Source organism: Chelonia mydas, chromosome 5 (assembly GCF_015237465.2).
Source record: "Chelonia mydas isolate rCheMyd1 chromosome 5, rCheMyd1.pri.v2, whole genome shotgun sequence".
Taxonomy (NCBI): domain Eukaryota; kingdom Metazoa; phylum Chordata; order Testudines; family Cheloniidae; genus Chelonia; species Chelonia mydas.
This window is the reverse complement of record NC_051245.2, coordinates 89080793-89104173: the sequence shown is the minus strand read 5'-3', so window position 1 is coordinate 89104173 and position 23381 is coordinate 89080793. Positions and strand designations below refer to the sequence as shown.

The 23381-nt window shown below is 40.1% G+C and overlaps 1 protein-coding gene across 5 annotated transcripts in view; it reads left to right on the top strand.

Moving 5' to 3' along the window:
- Window positions 1–23381, top strand: part of NTRK2 (neurotrophic receptor tyrosine kinase 2) — a 265674-nt gene that overhangs the window by 106945 nt on the left and 135348 nt on the right. The window contains exon 13 of one of the 5 annotated variants that reach the window (XM_037901778.2): window positions 16389–22725. The exons of the other annotated variants lie outside the window; for them this stretch is intronic. Coding sequence (XP_037757706.1) covers window positions 16389–16426 — 38 coding nt within the window. The 3' untranslated portion in view covers window positions 16427–22725. Of the gene's footprint in view, window positions 1–16388; window positions 22726–23381 lie in introns of those variants that run through there. 5 annotated transcript variants of the gene reach the window in all.

Genomic DNA, 23381 nt, shown 5'->3' with positions numbered 1-23381 from the left:
ATTCCCTTTCATAAAGATCTCAAATGTTATCTGTTCTACCATTACCGGTTTATTTGACCAAATCTGATTATTATTTGATTCAATACCAGAAAAATTGATTTGTCACATACATTACTTTGTGAAAAACTGCAAAATTAGTCAAATAATGACTTAGAAAAATATTTGACAGCTGTAAATCCAGTATATGTTTACATATAGCATATTGAGCACCTTTAAATAATCAGTAATAGAACAGTTTTTTGTCTTATCTGTAAATTGGTCATTCTGATTTGACTGTAATAATAATGTAATAATTTCACTAACTTCTGTGGTAAAACATGGCAAGTTTTAATGGCCTGATCCTAGTTCCTTGAAGTCTTTGACAACATCTTCCTTCACTTCAGTAGTGGTGGACTGGGCCCGAATGCCACACAGGGAAATCACTAAAATGTTCTGTTTGCATAAGAGAAATTTTGGCATGCCAACTTTCATTTGGCCTCTATCACAGATTGTATCCACACACACAATTATGGCCAACAGCGCACAGCCATTCACAGCACGGTTTGGCTCTGACTTTTTCCAAGCAAGGCTAACCTTTCTTCAGAAAGGAAGTGAAGGAGGAATGAATTTGGGCAGATTGGAATCTGCTCCTTGGCTCCACTATGGCTCCTTTCTGCCATGCCAGCACATACGGCCATAAAGCATAACTGGCCAGGTGAGGAATCTGCTGACATAAGGGAATCCCCATATGCCCCTTTGCAGCCCCTAGTGTAGGGGGTATAGCTGGAGCACTGCTGCGCATTAGCAAACTCTGGGATGCTTAAATTGCTCTCTGTTGCAAAATAGGATTGGCCTGGTGCTTGGCAGTCTAAGGATTGGGGCAGTTTAGAGATGGCTTACGTCATCTTTGCTGCGCTGGGCATAGAGAGACTTAAGGATCTGGTTTGACGTGTATACTCATTGGAAAAACTCATGGAGCTGGTGTGGACGTAGGGCATTGTCTCATTACTGACCCAAAGGGTCATACCATCTATCAAATCACTACCCCCAATTCCTACGGCACCCTACGTGTTATTCCATTATTGCTTTGGCTTTAATTAGAATGTAAAGTCATTCTCCCTGTGGAGACAAAGTGCACCAGGCACAGGGGATCCTGCAGCCATGAGCCTGCAGTAGTGCAGTAGCAACCCGTGATAGCTCCACTCCTTCCAGATCCCTTCCCTCCAGACTGCCTGCGGGGAGATCTGTGGGAGCTGATGTCTTTGGCTGTGTGCCGGAAACAGGAGTTTGGTCCAAATGTATTAACAGAGGCAGAGAGCTTAACGCTTGTGCTTTTCATGTCGTTCAGAAAGTTACATACTTGGCACTGGCGCTCTCCCATGAATGGCAGCAGACAAACACTGACGTTTTGAAAAGAATTCACCATGTCAAGATGTGTGGATAAGAAGCCCAATAGCTCCTGCCGCAGGGACGTAATTAGTTTTAAATAAGAAGATAGCCTTAACTCTCAACACTTACTTCCTAATAGCCTCCCCTGGTAGGGATGGCAATAAGCAGCTAAACCTAGGTATCCATTATAGGATGAAGTCTCTAATTTATTTTATGTTAATTAAGTTTATAATTACATGGTATCATTTAGTAAAACTGTTTATTTTCTCCCACAAGAAACTCACTGAGTTTTCAGAAGGGGCTTTTTGGCTGTAATTTAGATGCAAATAGCCTGTTAGATGTAGTTTGTGTTCAGTTCATTTGGTTACTGTTCAATGATGATGTAGTAGGAGGCAACATACAAAGAACTGAAACCACTAGCGGAGTGAACAAGGAAGGGCCAGGCTGGGGTGGACACACATTGTCTTTGCTTTTGGCACCACAAAGTTGTGGCACAAAGACTGGGGTTGATTTATAGTCTAGAGTTGTATAACATTTTCCACAGAGTCCCCCCTCCCCGGAGGGCTAGGGGTAGCCCAGCTCAGTGGTGTGCCTGGTGGGGGGCAGCTTCAAATAGCCTTGCTGCCTTGGGAGAAGGGGGAAGATAGTTAGGGGCCAGAGCCAGTGCAAAGCAACAGAGCCTTGATGTGGTTATCCCTGTCTGCCTGTGGATCTTCCAAGATCCGCCAAGTTTGTGGGTGAACCCTGCTGACTATTCTGGGGATGTGAATCTTGCCCCAATGAATGAGAGGGGTGGTATTCCAGGAGATCCTCATGGAGACTTCCTTCCCCATAGCCCCCATATTCTCCTACAGGAGGCGCTAATCTAGATAAGGGGTATTGAAAGGCTGCTTTGCAGTTTATGCTTCTCCTATGATTCTTTCAGTCTTCATAGACTTGCTGGTCCAGTAGGATCTCTGGCAAGGGAGAAGTAATAAGGTTTTCCTTTTTCCAAAAAAGTGAAATATTTTCTTGGCAGAAGCTCTTTCTTTATTATTCTATCAGAAGGCAGTCTATGGGGTAAAAAGCCCAATCCTGGGTTATATTAAAACAGCAATTAGAGGTGGGTGAATCAAATAGCGATTTTGCATGAATAGATCATGCTGAGCTGTAGCAAAAGGAGTACAGATCAGCTTCTCCAGGCTGTTCCGGCCAGTCTCATGCCTACTGGAAGTCAGGAGAAAAGAGAGGAAAGAAGACCAGGATCCCATTGTGCTTGGCACTGTATTGTCACAAAGTGAGATACAGTCCCTGCCCCAAAGGACTCACAGTGGAAATAAACAGGAGAAACAGAAGAACATAGAGGAGAAGTGACTTGCCCTGAGCTAGGATTAGAATCTAGGTCTCCTGACTCCTTATCCACTGGACCACACTTTATCCATCCTAAATCAATCCTTGTGGTGAGTGTATTGACTGCCGAATGAACAGTAAGGGTCTTCTGTAGGCAGGAAAAGTGAATTAAATACAAGTAGAAGAGCCAGCAGCTATCACAAGCAAAATGTTAGGAGCAATCAGTGATTAGCATGTGCATTTTACAAGTCTAAGTGGCACTCAGACTTCATAGCTTTATAATAGTAAAATGTCATTGACAGAAAGTATGAGAATTACTCAATCACAACTGGAAATACTGTATTAATATACATTCCTTTGATCATTGTAATACAACGTGAAGGATAATCTTGCTGTATATTAATGTGGTAATGGTATGTAATTCCATAGCTATTCAGAGTGTACCATAATAAGAAATATCAGCTCCTTCACTCCCTCTTCTGGGAATGTCCTGGGTTCGCGATTGTAGATTGAAGGCCATATATTGTATGTCTGGAATTCCCATTGATCTCTGTGGAAATCGCACACACCAGATTGAGGGCAGAATTGGCCCAGCTGTTCAGGTAGAGAGAGACTGAATAGTTTCTAACACAGGAATTACTCTGTTTTTCACGAGAGTGAGACGTAATTACGCTGTGTCCTTCATGTGCTGCGATTTTCCTTTTATACTGAAGTAAAGTGACACCTGTCAAAGCTGCATCTGTATTGTAGTGCATCTGTGTGTTTAACATTCATATCGATGAGCATATTAAACACAAATGGTTGGGATGTCGGAAGGTAAGCAGCCCCTTTCCTTAACAGCTTTGACTTTTCAAGGACTACTGAAAGCTCTAGGAGAACATTCCTTGAAGTATTGATTGATTTTTTTAGGCACTCAAATGAAGGGTGGGATAATCTGTAGAGGTTCTGGTTTTGAAATGTCTATGCAGTCAGTAACTTTTAGGCTCTTTTCTGTGAATTGGGAATTCACACCGGTGTTAAAACAATTGATTTTTTTCTTTCCATTGTCTTCTATGGCATTTACATACCATACTGTTCAGTTCTCTCAATTAAAAAATTTCTATATTTCTTTAAATGTCTATTTTACCTTTTCTGTGGTTTTCCTTCTTTTTAGCATTTCATCGCTTCAATTCCTCTGACTCTTTCTTGTTTTGGATGAATACTTATTCTCAGAATTCTCATGATGTCTTTTCTAATCTCAAGAAGCAACCAGATACTTTCAATCTGGGTTGCTTTTTTATTTTAGATTATGAAAAGCAACAAAATAAGAAAGAACAGAAGTAAAGTGTTTGTGAGAAAGAGAGAGCTCTGTGTGTGTGTGTGTGTGTGTGTGTGTGTGTTTTCTCTGAAATGTGCTGCATCCAGTCTGCCTTACAAATTAGCATATGCCCCTGCAGAGGCCCAGTCCTTATAAATTTAATGTGGCAGTATACAGAAAAGGTAAAAACAGGTACAAGCTACGTAAAAACCACAATTCTTTCTTAAGCCTAAAGTATTCTGGTGGAATATCAGGAGTCAATGGGACTTTCCATGATCATAGAATTGTAGGGTTGGAAGGGACCTCAAGAGGTCATCAAGTCCATTCCTCTGAGGCAGGATTAAGTGTATTTAAATGTTTGTCTTACTTGTTCTTAAAAACCTCCAGTGATGGGAATTCCACAACCTCCCTGAGCAAGCTGATCTCTGAGACAGGATGGATGACTTTTTAGTTGTAGCAATACCCTCAAATTTGCAGTAGGAGGTAGCATGATAGTACTGCATAACCATAGTGAGAGCTCAGAGGGCCATTGTGTCTTGGTGAATCTTCTTCCACTCATAAGGACATTTTGAGTGTGCAGCCCTGGGACTGGGTGCAGAATGTACTCGTTTTCCTGCCACTGAACAGGACCAGTTCTGCTGATCAGTACAGCCCTCCCTGCCCTTTTTGGGCCTAATGCCCACTTCTTGCAGTAGTGCTAGACCTCACCAGCCTTGCAGGGGTGAAAGTAACTTAAAGGACTTACTGGTCCTCTGGAATCCTTAGCAGGGGCGTGGCCTCAACTGGAAGAGGCAAGGTCTTTAAATACCCCGGCCCTTTAAATCAAGATTTAAAGGCCCAAGGGCTCCGGCTGCGGCTGGGAGCCCTGGGGCCTTTAAATCACCCCCAGAGCTACCAGGTGCAGAGGCAGCAGGGAACCCCGGGGCTCAGGGGTGATTTAAAGCAGAGCTCCAGGCCCTTTAAATCACTGCCGGAGCCCCGCTGCCGCTACCCTGGGGCTCCAGCAGTGGGAATTTTCCTCCAGGGCAGATTGGAAGGCCCTGGAGGTTTTTCGCCTTCCTCTGTAGCATGGGGCACGGGTCACTTGCTGGAGGATTCTCTGCTCCTTGAGGTCTTTAAACTACAATTTGAGGACTTCAATAGCACAGATATAGGTGTGAGGTTTTTTTGTAGGAGTGGTGGGTGAAATTCTGTGGCCTGCGTTGTGCAGGAGGTCAGACTAGATGATCATAATGGTCCCTTCTGACCTAAATATCTATGAATCTATGAATCTATGACTCGAGTGGTGCTTTAAAGGGCCCGGGGGCTCTGGCCGCTGCGGGGAGCCCCGGGGGCTCAGGAGGGGGGCGCTTTAAAGGGCGCGGGGCTCCCCGCAGCTGCCAGAGCCCCAGGCCCTTTAAAATGCGGCCAGAGCCTTGCTGCCGCTACCCCCAAGGGTTCCAGCAGCGGGGCTTGGGTGGTGCTTTAAAGGGCCCAGGGTTCCGGCCACTGCAGGGAGCCTGGGGCCTTTAAAGCGCCAGCCTGGAGAAGCCGGTCCAGTCCGGCACAGCGTAGCGGCTCTTGCTGGAATGCCGTACCAGACCGTACCGGCTTACTTTCACCTCTGCAGCCTTGTGACTGAACATGAGCAAGGACTGTCACTGTGAGCAGTTCCTGCATGGGTGTGTAGGCTCCTTGCACCGTCTCTTTCTGCTGGGGTGTGTGTCTGTGTTTTAGATGTATCTGAGGTTTACTGCCTCATCATCAGCATCAGTTGTTTACGTGTCCTCTTTCTTGCCTGTGCCTGAATTATAAATTGTGCAAAACCTGCCCACTGTCTAGCTCTGAGAGCAAGTGATCTGAGCTGCAGTTTTTAATGTCCTTGACTCTCACTAGAAATCAGAACAAGCACAATATCAGCAGCAGTACTGTAAAAGGGAATGTCTATTGGACATGGCACTGGAAGGTATGTGAGTAATGACTCTTCTTGGGAAACACACTATATGCTCCTTAAGAATGCTGAGCACACTTTGTTTCCCTTCTGCCCATGCCTAGAAAAGGAACACACCTTTTAAGGTGTCGATGCAAGGGAATAGAATAAAAGACTCTTTCTAACATTTGAAGCCTCTGTAAACTACATTTAGATATTTAGTGTTCATAGTAGGCAGGGCAGGGGACCATTAACCTTACCTACATTTCACTCTCAGATCTGCTGAGTAAATGGGTCACATTTTACTACCTTTTGCTCCTAATTCATTTTATATTGAGATCAGCTTTATAGGGTGCTTTTATTAAAGTACATATAATTTTGTTTGACCCCCACCCTTGCTAATTTTATGAACTTGTGGATCAATGACCCAAACCATTAAATAGATTGAATGCTGCCTACAACAGTAATGTTAATGGCTCCAATTTTATTAAGACCGTTTGCAAATCTCACACAGGTGGCAGTATCCCTGAAATGATAAACTGCGTGTCCATCTCTACTGAGCATAAACTCAAGCAGTAGAAGAAATACTAGTAGTGATGGGAAAGAAACATTTTAAGTTTGGCAATGTTTTGATGAATTACAGGGGAAAGGTATAATTTGTCATTTAAATTTGACCCTAATTAGCCCTCAGTCTTATAACCTATGATATTGTAGTGTTCTACCATGTTTGTCTTCAGAGGCAGAGCAAGCCTCTTGATTTCTATTCTCAGTTATACTCTTACTCAATGTTAGACCATATTTAGCAAGTCATTTAATGGCTCTCTGCCTTGGTTTCCTCAGGAGTAAAGTGAATATAATCATTAGAAATGGGCTGGACTCTCACAGTTTGAACCCCATGCAGCTTCCCACCCTCTGTGATTCAAAGGTGTTCAGTTCTGGGGTTTTGGTTCAGCCCAGGGATGGGGACTAATGTGAAATTCAGATCCAGCTTCTAGAATGCTTGGTTTAGTTATGAGGGTTTAGTTTGGCCCCTGCCTCACAGGCTGTTGTGAGAATTAATGTTTGCATCCTTTGGTAAATGCAGTACATGTTGCAAGTGTAAAGTATCATAAGTGTTCTTAATAGTCTGAGTGTGAAATCATCACTGTATTACAGTATCCTGAGAGAGAAACATTGTTAAAGGTGGTGCTTTTTTAAAAAAAGGTCCTGGTAGTGGGGAGGGAATTCGAATGATTGTATTTGGAATTTAAAACACTTGTGTTTGAGCCCAGGCTATTTATTGAAACACAAAGCCATCCTGAACCCAATGCACACACAATCCTGGAAATAAGGAAAGGCTTCCTCAGACGACTTTGTCTGCTGCTGCTATGTAGACATCGTTATGATGAAACAGGCCAATAACCATTTTACAGAAATCCATCCACCAAGCTCTCCTTGCTTTCCAATAAAGACGAGGTGACACTTTGTCCTCGCTTTGCTGCAGCACTAGCCAACACTGCTCTTTGAAGCAGTGGCACAGTTCCAAATAGCAACTAAGAGTAGGAATGAGTTATTTCATTTAATTTTCTACTTTAAATCAGAAACTAACACATTTGATAAGATTTCCCTTTTAGGTGATGCAACTGCATCTTGATTCCCTTTGCTTTCCTTCCTTTCACTTAGCAATTTTTAGTTCACTCCATATGAATCATGGTTCATTTAAATTGACCACAGATACATGTCACGTTATGGTTAATTGCCTCTAAAAGTAAAAATGTAAATGTATCTTCTTTCAAATACTCTCTATGAATGTTAGCACTGAATAGCAACACTCTGTGTTTAGGCAGAGAAGAGAATGAACGTGGCCATTTTAACTCGGCTTAAAATCTCAGAAATTTTTTGTTTCAGCACCCCCACTCAACCCCATACATTTTGCTCATGCTTTTGTGTTGGATGCTCTAGCTTATTTTCTCAGTTGGCAGGTTAGAATCTCTGAAATTATGCAAAAGTTTAGAGAATCTGATGTTCCAAAACACCTATATTTGAAGCTTACTAGCTGAGCAGCAGAATTTGGATAGTAAAGGACAGATTCAAAAGCCATTGAAGTCAGTTAGTTTCAGTGGGCTTTAGGATCAGGTCCTAAATGACCAAAGAAGTTCACCATTTCTTAAACCTCAGTAGAAATAAAACTAGCAATTTGTGATTTAATATCTTCTTGGGTTTTATGGCACTCACTGCATCCCAGTCAACCAAAGGTCACATTCTCTTTTTCTCACATTAAAATGTGTAGAAGAAGAAAAGGATGCTAAAAGATGTGACTCCTGGAAGTTTCCTTTTGGCTGCTTTGACCTTTTAGGTATCTTGAGTCACTAGTGGTATATATTAGAGAGGGTTATAGCCAGTGAAAAGAACTATGGCTGAGGTTGTACAGGATTGGCAGAGGTCACCCCCATGCATCTTGGATTATCCACATACCAGAGCTACTCCCAGCACTAGCATGGCGGAATTAGCTGCCGTGGTGCCATTGACTACCAGAATCCTTGTTGCTCAGAGGGAGCAAAGGTGGCTTCTTGATGTGTAAGAAGGATGCTACTTTACTGAAACCTTTCCTTTCAGAATAAGCCCAGACCATATCAGTAGTGTATTTTTGCAGTTTCAATTTTCTTTGTGTGTACAGTGGGGAGGACCATGTGACCACAAGAAGGAATGGAGTCAGAACCTGCCTCTTGTGAGTGCCCCCTTTCTGGCTGACACATGCCTGCAATTACTCAGTTTTGAATGGGGCAGCACCCGCCTCTTGCAGACGCCTCCTTTCTGGTTGGGTGTGAGCTTGCTTTTCTTTTTGTTCTTATAACGGGGTGGCACTGGCCTCTCATGAGTGTCTGCCGGGCCGATGGCTCTTTCAGCAGGTCTTCAATGACTCAGCCCTCTAGCCAAGTCACACACTCTGTCCCTCCTTCTGGGGTATACAGCGTCTAGTTCTTTCTCATGGCTGTGGTATGGGACTGTAGCTCCAAGGCTTCTTCCCCAGAGGCACTGTCTTCTTTAACAGCCGAAAGGGGCCCAACGTGGTACCCTCAGTTGGTGTCCTTTTGGCAGCCCTCACCTGGGCTCGGTCTTCAACAAGACCACTAGGGCCCATTAGAATACCCTCCCACAGCTGACTAGGTTCTGTGCTCACTCCCCTGGGCTTAGCCTGCCTGCACTGAGCTGTCTGCAGTCCTGCTGCTCTTCCAGCCAGCCAGGCATCCAGCCCTCCTCCTTCAAGCTCCAGGCAGCAACTGATTGCTCTGCCTCTACAACTTCCTTTTATACGGCCCTTTTGGCCCCTGACCGGCTGGTGCAGCGGTCCCTCTGATTGGTTGCTTTTCTGTAGCCACTCTAGGCTTCCTGGAGGACTTCTCCTCCGCTCTTTTCTGGGGCGGGGTGAAGCAGGGCTGTGTGGCCTCCAGCAGGGGGCATCTGGATCTAGTCCACCCCATCACAGAAGGTAATAAAATTAATGACAAAGGCTAAAAGTCCAGCAGTTTAGGGCTTCAAAGGCACATTTATCAAAACCCTAATGTGAATAAAAAGTAGGACTATGACGGATCATATTTTTGGATTTGTCAAATACTGAATTCTAATTTATAAAACTCAGGAGAATGCAATTGCCAATCTGATGTAACACTCAGGGCCTGTGATTGGCTGTTGTACATCTTATTTGTATATGAAAATAGCACAATGGCATGCCTAAATTGGATATTTGCTGGCTAAAAAGTATGTAAAAATTAGGGGCATAACTGGGAAATTAGGCCCTCAATCATTTGGAAACAAAAGTATCAGCTTTATTCCAGTGCTTGAAGAGCTGAATTAACAATAACAACAGTATAATAATACTTTATTTTTACTGTATAGGAGGTTCCTCAACCATAAGGTAAAAATGCTTTACAAAAGGTGTGGCAGCATTATTCTACACGATTTATGGAGATGGAAAATGAGGCACAGAGAGGTTATGCAGGACCTTGTTGAGGGACCTTGACTAATGTTTCTCAGAGACTAGTGACAATCAAGAACAGGGCCCAGATCCCCTGACTGCTGGTTCTCAATTGACTGCATCATAGTTGCGCCCCCCCAACCCCCACTATCTAGTTGTGCTTTATCATCTGAAGGCATGATTTTAAAAATACCCAGTATTGGCCTAATTAGGTGCTTTTAACAATGCCACCTTGAAAACACAATATGCAGCCTGCTTTTTTTACAGCACTCTCTTTGGGTATGTCTACATAACAAAGAAAACCCCCTGGCTGGCCCGTGCCAACTGACTTGGGCTTGTGGGACTCAGACTGAGGGGCTCTTTTATTTCTGTATAGACTTGTGGGCTCGGTCTAGCACCTGGGCTCTGAGACCTTGTGAGGTGGGAGGATCCCAGACTGAGCCTGGAAGTCTACACAGCAGTGAAATAGCCCCACAGCCTGAGCCCTGTGAGTCCGAGTCAGCTGGCACAGGCCAGCTGCAGATGTCTTGTTGCTGTGTAAACATGCCCTCTGAGAGTACATAACTTAGGAGACATGAATTTTAATATTATATTGCATCTGAGAACATAAGAATGGCCACACTGGGTCAGACTAGGGATCCGTCTAGCCCAGTATTCTGTCTTCCAACAGTGACAGGTGCCAGATGCTTCAGAGGGAATGAACAGAACAGGGCTATTATTGAGTGATCCATCCTTGTCATCCATTCCAACTCCTGGCAGCTTGAAGGTTAGGGACACCCAGAGCATGATCTTGCGTCCCTGCCCATCTTGGCTAATAGTCGGTGATGGACCTATTCTCCATGAACTTATCTAATTCTTTTTTGAAGCCAGTTTTACTTTTTGCCTTTACAACATCCCCCTGGCAACGAGTTCCAAAGGTTGACTGTGCATTGTGTGAAGAAGTATTTCCTTATGTTTGTTTTAAACCTGCTGCCTATTAATTTCATGGGGTGACCCCTGGTCTTTGTGTTATGTGAAGGGGTAAATAAGACTTCCTTATTCACTTTCTCCACACCATTCATGATTTTATAGACCTCTATCATATTCTCCCTTTGTCGTCTCTTTTCTAAGCCAAACAGTTCCAGTCTTCCTAACCCCTCCTTGTATGGAAAGTGTTTCATATCCCTAATAATTTTTCTTGCCCTTCTCTGTACGTTTTCCAATATATCTTTTTTAAGATGGGGCATCCAGAACTATGCTCAGTATTCAGTGTGTGGGCATACCATAGATTTATATAATGTGGTGTTTTGATATTTTCTGTCGTCCTATCTGTCCATTTCCTAATGGTTCCTAAGGACTGCTGCTGCACATTGAGCAGATGTTTTCAGAGAACTGTCCATAATGACCCCAAGATCTCTTTGTTGTGTGGTAGCAGCTAATTTACACCCCATCACTTTGTATGTATAGTGGGGATCATATTTTCTTTGCATAATTACTTTGCATTTATCAACACTGAATTTCATCTGCCATTTTGTTGCGCAGTCACCCAGTTTTATGAGATCAGTTTGTAACTCTTTGCAGTCAGCTTTGGACTTAACTATCTTGAGTAATTTTGTATCATCTGTAAACTTTGTTACCTCACTGTTTATCCCTTTTTCTGGATCATTTACGAATACATTGAACAGCACTGGTCCCAGTACAGATCCTTGGGGGACTCTACTATTTACTTCTCTCCACTGTGAAAACTGACCATTTATTCCTACCCTTTGTTTCCTATCTTTTAACCAGTTACCAATCCATGAGAGGACCTTCCCTCTTATCCCATAACAGCTTATTTTGCTTAAAAGACTTTGTCGAGGGACCTTGTCAAAGGCTTTCTGAAAGTCCAAGTATATTTTATCCAGTGAATCATCCTTGTCCACATGCTTGTTGACACCCGCAAAGAATTCACATAGATTGGCGAGGCATGATTTCCCTTTAAACAAAGTCATGTTGATTCTTCCCCAACATATTGTGTTCATCTATGTGTCTGATAATTCTGTTCTTCACTATCATTTCAATCAATTTTCCTGATACTGAAGTTAGGCTTACTGGCCTGTAATTGCCCGAATCACCTCTGGAGCCCTTTTTTATCCTCCAGTCATCTGGTACTGAGGCTGATTTTAGCAATAGGTTACATACCACAGTTAGTAGTTCTGCAATTTCATAATTGAGTTTCTTCAGAACTCTTGGGTGAATACCATCTGGACCTGGTGACTTATTACTGTTTAATTTATCAATTTGTTTTAAAACCTTCTCTGTGTACTGGTTAATGTTTGTTAAAGAACATTAATCTGACCACTGTATTTATGAAAGTCCTCTATATCAGTGACTAATATTGGAACAAAAATATTACCATGTTCCATTTTAAGAACACTGGACTTTCTGTATCATCTGGGAGTAAACTGCATATGTGATCTGAATAGATGTCCTCAGCATTGCAAAACACTGAGAGAGTACAGTGTTGGGCAGAGCGTCTAAGAAAGACACCACAGTTGGGAAAGGATATGGAACTCTGATATTGTGTTCTTTTCACTAGTCCTGTAGATCAGCTAGCCACAGCTTCGAGTGATCTGACAGAGACACAAAGATAGCTACCTTTCTACAACAGTCTTAAAAGTGGGTGACTGATATTTGGTCAAGGTCTTCTTTCTGTACCAGTTGCTGGATAACTTCTCCTCTTCCTCCACTTTTATTTTGAGCTCTCCAGTATTGGCTCTGTAGTGTATATTTTCTACTACAATTTTCTGAATGGCAGCTTATGCAACAGCAAGGATTGTTTTGAAATAGTTTTAAACCTGGGACCCAGTATTCTGGCGACTATTCCAGTGAATGTCAACTGTTTTGCCTAAACTTTCTTAACTGGCTCCCTTTGAAGTCTGAGAAACCCAGTCAAGGACTTGGTAGATAGGACATGACATGTCCTCTCCTAACTACCACATTCCATAACGTTTTAACAGTACTATCTCGGTGACCCTGAATAACTTGACAGACAGAGGACTGGTGAACAAATTGTCCCTGCCTAATCAAATTGCAAAGTTTGTTTTTTTTTATTTCAGTGGAAACCACATTTTACTTAAGTTTCTATTCAGAGTCTGCAACACTCTTTACATCTCAACTCTTTTATTTTTTTCATGTTCTATTTCACTGCACCTCCATCACTCTACCAATGATGCCAGCCTCACCACTTCCTTTATTTCCTTGTCTCCTTCTGTCTTTGTGCCATCTGCTGTGTCACACCATTTGCCTGGATTGCCCTCCTTGTCTCAGTGAATCAGGCCCCCATCTTCTTGTCATTTAATCATCTTCTTAAAACTCTTCTCCTGCGAGCCCTATGAATAATCCATGATAGTGTAACACCATCACCTCTTCTATCTGGGGGAAAATATTCCAAGTTATCACTGTTGGCATGCGACTGAGGTTTTGTCTGACCTTTGTCTGTCAGGCCCCAACCTTGCAATTGAATCAATATGCTCAAACTCTTGTGCCCATGAGGAGCAACACTGACATGTGGGAGTTCATGAAGGCGTAATAGACTGGCCGTGTGAATCCAATTGCAAGACTGAGGCCTTAGGTGTTCATCCTGCAAAGACTTAAGCACAAGCTTAACTTTATGCACCATGAGTAGTCCATTGCCTTTAGGGGGATTACCCCAGTGCTTAAAGTTAAGCATGCACATAAATTTTTGTACAGTCAGGACCTTATAATGTAAACTCCTCAGGTCAGGGTCATAGGTCTGGTTCTACCTTCACATTGGTGTAATTCTGCTGACTTCACAGGAGTTACTCCTTATTCACACTGGAATAACTAAGAGGAGAATCAGGCCCCAGGTCTATTTATGTATAGTACGGTACCAAGCACTTATTCACGCTTAACAAATGATAATAATAATTGTACTGCTGAATGAAAACTAGGAATGAAATTGGCTCTCAATCATTTTCATTGCCTAACATGACTGAATTGCAATAGGCAAGCAACAAGTTTGAGACTGGAAAAGAAAACTTAGCTCTTTGAAATTCTTTCACGTACAATAATCAACGTTGGTGTTAGTAACGTGTGATGAGTTTGTTTATATATATAATGTATATAATACACAAATATATATATATATATATATATATATATATATATATATATATATATATATATAATTTGAAATGAAACTTTAGATTTAACAATGAAAAAGCCCATACAGATGCCCTGAGTGTCCTAGCAATAAACTTTCAATAACAACGATGATCATCCAGCAACATTAAATACTGATATACAAGTTAACTCTCGCAAACACCAACATTTAAAAATAAAGGAAATGGAGATAATGATCTATCACAGAACAATTGAGGTGATTTTAATATACAGTGTAGTGATATTAATGTGCAATTATATTGCTTTGAACTCTGCATTATGGAGTTCTTCAGGAACCCACAGCATGGCCTGAATACAGTAATTTAATTTAAGATCCTTTATCTATGTGAAAGGGGGAAAGCAGGAGAATTGTCAGGATTAAAATTATCTAAATTGTAATAAAAGCACTGAGTCCAGCAATAACATAGTATTCTTTAGGAGGAGGTAAGACACTCACACTACATTACCTTATGTAACTAATCCTCTCAGCAGCAATCTAGCCTGAAGCCTTCCTCTCACAACAGTTAAAAACAGTGCCTGTGCAGAAACTGGGCAGCTCAGAAGTGATACACACTTGTACTGAAATTATATTTTACATGTGGATTAGCCAAGTCTCTCTCTCTCTCTCTCTCTCTCTCTCTCTCTCTCTCTTTGTTTTTGTTGGCTTATGCTGAATCCCAAAGATTGTTTCAGCGAAAAGGAATTTTGCACACACCCTATTGAAAACGTGAAGTAGCGCACCCAACCAGCTATATTTGGCTTCCATGTGTGCTATTACCTACACCCAAACAAAACATGATATTATCTACTAAAGGTTTTAATTAGCAAGAAAATGAATTGTAAATGAATTAGTCACTTTTACTTACTTTCTAACAGTCATATTCAACTCCTATTGAAGTCAATAGCAAAATTCTCATTAACTCACATCGGACCAGGATTTGGCTCTAAACCTTTGGTTGTTTGGAGTGAGCTGATGTCTAGGTAAGGTTTGATCTCTTCACAAAATTGTGAATTTACTGAGACGAGATATCTTAAAAAAGATCTCCTGATGAAATATATATTTTCAGGAATATAGTGCTTGTAAATCCAATTCTCATATTATTTCCTTGGGGTTTTTTTTGTGTCATTAGAACAAACAATGGTGACAATAAAAAGTGATGTATATAATAACATAACTGCAGTCAGACAACAACAGCCTGTGTAAGATGATGCTGTGCTAAGAAGTATTTATGATTTAGAATTAGGTGTGTGGATTGAATCCCAATCCAAAACTGGTTTTCCTGAAGGCTCTCAGCCTTAGACAACCATCCTTAAGGTTCACATAGTGGGCTTGATGGTAGATTGAGGGAAAAATTGATCTGATTTTTTTAAAAAAAGCTCAGTTTTTATTTAGTCATTGATGTAGTGCCTGTTGATTTTTAGAGGCAATTAATCCATTATGAAAAAATTGGTAACTTTCTCCTCGATTATAATTTTCTCTTTCATAACAAAGTAAATCAAAGATGTTCATGACACTGAGGGCTTGTTCCAGCGCATAGCCGATGTAGAGTGTTGTGCATATAAACACAAGGTAAAGAGTAGTGAGCACCTGGGAACCTGATGCTGCATTAATAAGAGCACTGCAGTGTGATTGCCAAATTTCTTTTGCTAAGCAGCCAGAACAGAGCAAAAAGAGAGTGGTTGGGGTGGGCGGGGGGGATGCATACAGATGATCACCATTAAGACCATGATTCCTCAGAAACTTCCATGTTCTACCCATGTCTACTCCTTGTTTGGCAGCGGGTCTGACTAAGGTTCTTCTGCTCAATGTAGAGGACTATCCCCAGTGTTTATCACTACTTGTTCCCATTTATAGTCTCTGTTCCTATAATACTACTGAGTCAATACATGGTGCTATGCTGCAGATAGCCTTACACATTTAGTGTGTCAGCATTGATTGGCATTTAAAACTTGATAGAAATGTTGTGGTGCTAGTTCTGATACCGCTCTTTTTAGGACGAGAGCATACTGCTGGGAGGATACTCATATAAACAAAGCATAATTATGCCTATGATATATGCCGACCCCCATGGTCTGTATCTACTAGTTGTATTGTATTGCATCTTATTGTGAATATTCTGTGTGTTCAACATACAAATAACATGCATTGTAATATTTGATTTTTAATTAACTAATGAAAACCACGCCCATAAAACACCGCAAATTATGTGTTTTCCATAAACCATGTACAGTTTTTATTTAACATTTATTTTGCACATTTTGAAATGCATTCCATGTGTATTTGTCTTCTTCTTTATCTAGTGTTCATCTGTGTTTATTTCCTTGTGTTAATTTTTCCTTGAATTTTGTGAAGCATGATTTCTCATATTTTATTTTGTTTCTTTTAGGTTTTGTTTTGTTTCATAAGATCCCACTGGATGGGTAAATGAAATAAGGAAAAAAATGAGAGAGGGGCTGTTGAGCTTGTTTGTTGAAGCTGCACGCTAGGGAGTGGACATTGTTCTTGTCCTGTGAATTGCCACATCCTTTGGACTTCTCTTTTAGACATGGGTTGTGTTTGGAAGATTCTAGACGTACACACAGCTCATTAGTTGTTTTGGAGACATCAGGGCAAAATCAGCCCTCAGGCCGCTATCAAACTCAAGAACGCCCAGAAATAAGCTATCAGATTCTTTTTTATTATCCTGTTTTTACTGTGGCTTCAAAATGGCATTTAAATGAAATTTGGTTACATTGTTTTCTCTGTCAAAAAGTTTTTCTGTTTGAACTTAACTGGAAAGATGTTGGTTTTGAGAAATAATATTTATTAAAGGTGAATTGCAAAGTTTTTTCATTTAAAAAATGAAAAAAATCAGATGTTTAAGGCCCAGATTCTACAAACACTTTTGCATGTGCTTATCTTTAAACTTGTAAGTAGTCCCATTGAATTCAGTGGGACTGTTGATGTACTTAAAGTGAATTGGGGCCTAAAATCTTGAAGCAGTAAACATATAGGTCTGATCCTGTAATCCTTATTCCTGTGAGTGGTCCCATTGGCTTTACTGGGAAGATTCTGGTGAGCAACAATTACATGAGTTAGAGTTACAGGATCAGACCTTAGTCCATGTAAGTTGATTCAGCAAAGCCCATCCTTGTTGAGAATATCACTTAACTATGTGCTTAACTTTAGGCATGTGTTTGTGTCCTTTGCTGGACTGGGACGGTTTGAGCTGGAGCTTAGAATACAGATGCAAAATTAACATCTTTTGGTGTTGATCCTGCAAACCAAACATACACACATCACATGCATAAGCATTTTCAGGATCAGAGCCTACACTTGAAACATAATTTTTTAAAGTAATTTCCATGTCAAATACCTGCCGAATCCTGAGTTCAGTACTTGAGCTTTCTTATTCAGAAGGTGACATCGGTAAGAAAGAAGAAAAAAATCAATGAAAAATGTTTTTGAAATTAAAAAAATGAGTTAAGAGGATTCCCAGAAAGGGAAGCTGAGATGAACCTCTATAGAAATAAATGATTGTAAAGATGGGGTGTTTCCATTTCCACACACCAAATTTGTGGGATTTGAATGAATGAACAGTCACTTTGATTTCCTCATAGGCTGTTAGAAGTTGAGGACATGCTATATGCCATTTATGGTTTACCTAGATAATAAATGTTGGTTATTTATTTTAACATAGGACATTTGGAAAAAAAGGAAGGGCTTCAGATTACTTTCTCTATTTGGATTTGCTTTTCTTTCTTTTTCCCTTTTCTGTTCACCCCATTTTTAATTTCTACTCTCTCTGTATTGATGTGTCTGTTGTTTGCTGTACTCTTTTTCAGTGTCTAGCTTTCGTCTACTTTACAATATTCTGTATTGCATCATTTGTTTTTGCTTGTTTCCTTCCTTATCTTCCCTTTGTTCTTTCTTTTCTTCATTGTGTATGATCCTTCCTTCACCTTTAAGTCTCTTTCCCAATCTCTTTCTCTTTCTCAGCCCAACTCTTGGACTGTCTTCTTACATTCCCTCCAATCTTTCACACCCATCATTCACTCTTCCCTCGGCATCCACCCTGAAGGAGTCTGCCTCTGAGTCTGGGAACATTTGTACTCATCTTGTCCCAAATAGGGAGTTATTTCTTTCACCTTTTCACTGATATGAGGAGTGGAGTTCTGGGGTGTTTCCTTTCCTTCCCACAAGCCAAAAGGCTCTAGTGAGGTGTCCTCTCCTGCTGTTCATCTGTGTAATGGATAGAGGTGGAGTTGGAGTTCAATATATGTTCAAATTCCACAATGTCTTAGGTCAACCTACACATTCTTTCCTTGGGCAGCAGCATTTGACGGAGGGTAACAATTAGGGCTGTTCTTCACAGTCGGTCAGTTGGAGTGATATCAGCTAAACCTTGCTTTTGTTCCTTGAAATAAAATCAGAAAACATTGGCCTTCTCTCTTCCAAATGCATAAGGAAGTGCTCTTTCAAATCATATGTTTTGGAGATGCCTATTCTTTTCTACCCTACTGATCCTTTTAACTCATTTTTTTTAATTGACTTTTGCACTGACATCTTGTTTGCCCATGCATCTCCAACTTTATTTAAATTGCTTCTGATGTAACTGGGCCTGATTCTAATCTCTCATACACTTGTGTAAATCAGGGATAACTGAACTAAAGCTAACAGAATTACAAAAGGATAGTACTGATGTAATATCAGAGATGGTCTGCTGGGCCAAATTCCAATCTCAATTACAATCGTGAAAATTCATTGTGTTACAGTTAAGTTAGTCTATGTTTACTCCTATGTAAATGAGATAAGGATCTGAGCCTTTCTGTTCTGGCAAGGAAAAGACTAAATGCCAAACTCAGAATTTGGCAACTAAGTTAAGGACAAGATGGTTTTGAAATATTTTTGGATTTGAAATTTAGTACATACATTCCATAAGTGATTTAGGATCTTACCTGACACTACTTGTGATTTATTTTGTAACACTTTGCAATTCAACTTTAAGGAACAATAATAGGTTTGAATTTCAAATAGTTCTACTCGTACTGACACAGTATTTTGGATTTTATGTAACCAAGACATTAACAAATCGGAACTGATGTTTGCACCATTGATAGATATATACAGATATAGATATCTATATCTGTCTCTCTAGCAATCAATCACTGTAGGATATCCTTGTTGAGTATTTTGTATGATATCTTTTTCATTAGTCACTAAATGCACTGTTACTTAATATAGATGTTCACAGAGCCTTATGGATTACAGCATGTGATTAGTTACTACTTTTTTTTTTAACAGTGACAATGTTTAAATAATGGAACTAGGCTACCTGTTTCTAAAATATTTTCTTTCCATTACATGAACACATTAGTCTCTTAAAGCTAAAGGGAGCTGAACTTTAAGCAGGGAGATTGCAATACACCCTAAATTGGTATTTTTCAGCTTGATTGTAAATGACATTGCCTGTCACTTTAGAGGTTCTAATCTGCCCAGATGGTGTGGGTTTACAAAGAGCTCATCTAATTACAGAATTCCCAACTTTTTAAAATAAAGTGAGATTCAAACCAAGAATCAGGTAGGAGCCATTAAAATGGTAAAAGTCACTGAACATCCAGCATGTGATACTAAAAACCTTTTATGTTATTTCAGTGAGCAATAAAAAGTTCATGAAACATTTAAAGGACAAGTTTAGAAGTTTGCCAGACCTGAAAGGAAATCAAAAATATATTTGTATTATTACACTAAAAGAGGTTTATTTATGCTATAATTTGTTTTAAAATGAGGATTAGTAGATCAAGCAGATAAGAGCATTAAAAGGCCATATGGTAAAACCCTTCTGTTGGTGAGCAGTTACTCACACAAATAGTTCAAGTGCCTTCAATGGGACTACTGCTCACCAATGTAAACAAGGGGTTGCACAATCAGGTCCTTTTAATAAGTAAGGGTCTGCTCCTGCTCCCACAGAAGTAAATGGGAGTTTTGTGATAGAAGCACATCCCCATCAGGGAAGGAAACATCTCCAGGAAACCTATGAACCACATTTTAGTTAGAAACCATTCCACTTAATATATTTCCTGTATTTATTATTTCTAATTCTTTGTGGTTATTGACCAGAATCTGGTCCTCTCTCCTGCCACAAATGGCCCCTAAAAGCATTTCCCCAAGGATTACAAGGCTTTTTATGGGCGCTTGTTACAGGTATTGGAATGCAGTTTCTGTTGATTCTGATCCTAACATAAAGGTCCAGTGTTTAAAGGATCCTCCATCCAGCTGTCAGTTTTGTGCCTACATTTGGGCATCTAACTCTCATTTTCTGATGCCAGGAGGTAGATATCCAAAAGCTATTAATTCAAGGCCTGTAAATTGGAAGCAATTAAACAAAACCTTAGTCCTGACACCTTTTTGATTCAAGTTCATTTTCTTTTGTTGCATTTTTACCTATTTGAGGTCATAGCCATCCTCTTCTGTAGATGTAGTGTTGGACAACCACAACTGATGTCAATGTTCACATCAGAGAGTACTCAAAAGCTTATCTGAAGTAGAGGTGAATGACTTCTTGGTTTGGGGGCTGAAACAAAGCACCGGGGGAAAAAAACAATTTCAGGCTGAACAAACTGTTTAATTCAGTCTGAAACAAAATGTTTTGTTTCTATTTTTTTTACCCTTTTTTGTAAATAAATCTATCTAAATTTATAAATGAAGTGTTTCAAAATGAAAAGTTGAAACATTTCATTTTAAAAATATTGACAAAACTTTTTGGAAAATATTTTCAATTCTTTTTTGGCCAAAACTATTCGCCGAATTTAACCCAAATGTCTGAATAGTTTGGGTTAAACTGGATTTTTGGCAAATAAACTATTTGTCTGAAAAATCCCACCCAACTCTGATCTGAAGTTTGTTCCAGTTTTTTGAGACTGCTTCATTCCTCCTTCCCTACAACCCTCAAATACTTCACTGACTTCTCCCTGTCCTCTCAAGCCTTCAGTAGCCCCCGACTGTCCTTCCCTGTCATTCTCCAGAAAGCCCCATCTTCATCTTTCTTGCCCTCTACCAGGTCCCTTTGCCTGGATGTGCACACATTCTGAAGAGTTAATCCCAGGGCCCAATAGCTATGGATGCTTTTCTGGAGGGCTTTGGCACACTATGGGGGTAGGTGCACCCAAGTGCAATGTATGTCCCAAATTGTGCAAAGTTTAGAATTCGTAGCAGCAGAAAGAGTTCCTGAGTAGCTGGGCACATAATGTGGTTTTTCAAAATGGAAAGTGGTGTGTTGCGGGGATGCAACATTGTAGAGAAAACTGGTGTTATATATGTCGTTGCCTTGCTTCAACAAAAATGTCTAGAACAAAACTTTCAAAAGTGGCCTCTGTCTGTGCTAGCACTTTAATACCCATAACCATCCTCTGCTCTGTAAACATAAATGGCTAAGTTAGGTGGAAATAAGATGTTTGACTACTCTGTTTACTTACATAAGTGCTATTTTTAGGCCCATCTGTAGAGGATTAATTGAGGCCACTTTGCAGCTCTCCCCATAAGAATTTAAACTTTTTAAGACTGAAGTAATAATGGTATTTGTGGGAATTAAAATACACAGCTAGAAACAGAACTAATTGCTTCTGTATTGTACAAAATAATTACAGTTGCATTAACAAGAACACATCCTCAGCTGGTGTAAACGTATGTCGCTCCATTCATTTTAATGGAACTATACCACCTAGCACCAACTGGCAATCTGACCCACTGAGTTCAGTGCAGAAAATGTACAGATCATTGCTTAAAGGTGCAGAGTCTCCGTTGGGATTAGGGTTGATTGAAGAGGTCAGTCCTGAGTGTCAGCATTCTGTTTACAGAAGGGGCTAGACATAGTCTCAATTCCAGGTAAAACTTTAAAATGAAAATGAAGGCAAGAGACTAGAGTTGCTACCATTTTCTTACATTTCATCTCATAGCCTGTTGCTAGGTTTTAATTTAATCACAGAATAAACTGGACGGTGCTCACATCTGTACAAGAAAATGGAGCTACTTTAAAGTTCAGACATTTGCTGAAAAATATAGAAGCACAAGAACTGCTGGGTAGGATTTCAGATGTGTATGTCGTGGGGGAGTTACTTGTACTGAACTATTGATGGAAACTGGGTGAAATCCCTGGCCTACTGAGGTCAACTGGAGTTTCCTATTGACATAAGTAGGGCCAGGATTTCACCCGCTGAGTTTGATTGTGTGCGCACTTAAACCAGTTTTGTACCATTATAATGCCATTGATTTCATTGGATTGACTGCTGATTTACACCAGTGTGAGAGCAGAATCAGGCCCTCATATCACAAATTAAGCATGAGAATAGAGGTTTCTTAAGTAAAGTTGAAACTTCTCTCTCTGCCGTTCAGAACTCTACACCTTTTAGTTTTTTTTAAATGTTAGTTTCAGTATAGAAAACGTAGCCTCTCTGTATCCAAAGTCTGTTTTCTCATGTATCAAGGGAAATAATGCTCCAAATGATTATCAACAACTAGGCATCCTAACATATCTTTTAAAAATACATTTGCTGTAATCCATCAACATGTTGTAAATCTTAGATTTTCCACTCCCAACATATGTTTAGAGCTGATTTTATATTTCTTGTAAATAATTGACAATTCTTGTTTTTATTTCAAATACTATCTTAATAATGTGGACAGACTACATAAATGTACTTGCTGGACTTATTTTTAACAGGCCAATAAAGTTTTATAATTCATTATCATTGTGTCTTGTACTTTCTATAAATACTTAGCATGCACTTGGTATTTTACCAGTAATGTACAGTATTTTATTGGAAAACGTGTAATTCTATAGGGTGTGTCCTCAGTTATCACATGGTACCAGATGTTATAAATCAGTACAGTCTATGGATGTGTTTATTTAGTTGTGAATGATGGATTTAGCACAATTACCCAGAAATCCTTGTGACACAAACATTCTTGTAGGGTGAGTCCTGTTTAAAATTAAAAAAAGAAGAGTTGGGGGACTAAATTTACAAATATGGCTTACAAAATGTGTGTGTGCATATCATTTGTAAACACAATCAAACACTTGTGTATTCAGATCAGGTAACTGCACGTATAACTGTGGCCTTAATCCTGCAAGAGAATACTTCAGTTGGGCTTTGCGTAGCAGAGGGGTCTACCCAAATGGATCCTATTTACATATGGGTTTACAGGATCAGAGCTTATGTGCTTCACAATCACACAGCTGGTGGGTTCTGTTTTGGAGACTCTTAGATAATATGGTCCTTTAAAATAGATGTATAGAATGTTGAGTACTTGGGTGCTAGGAGAAACCATGCTGATTTTTTTTTAAAATAACTTTGAAAGAAAAATCAATAATATGGTTTGAAGATTTGAATGCCATTGTGTC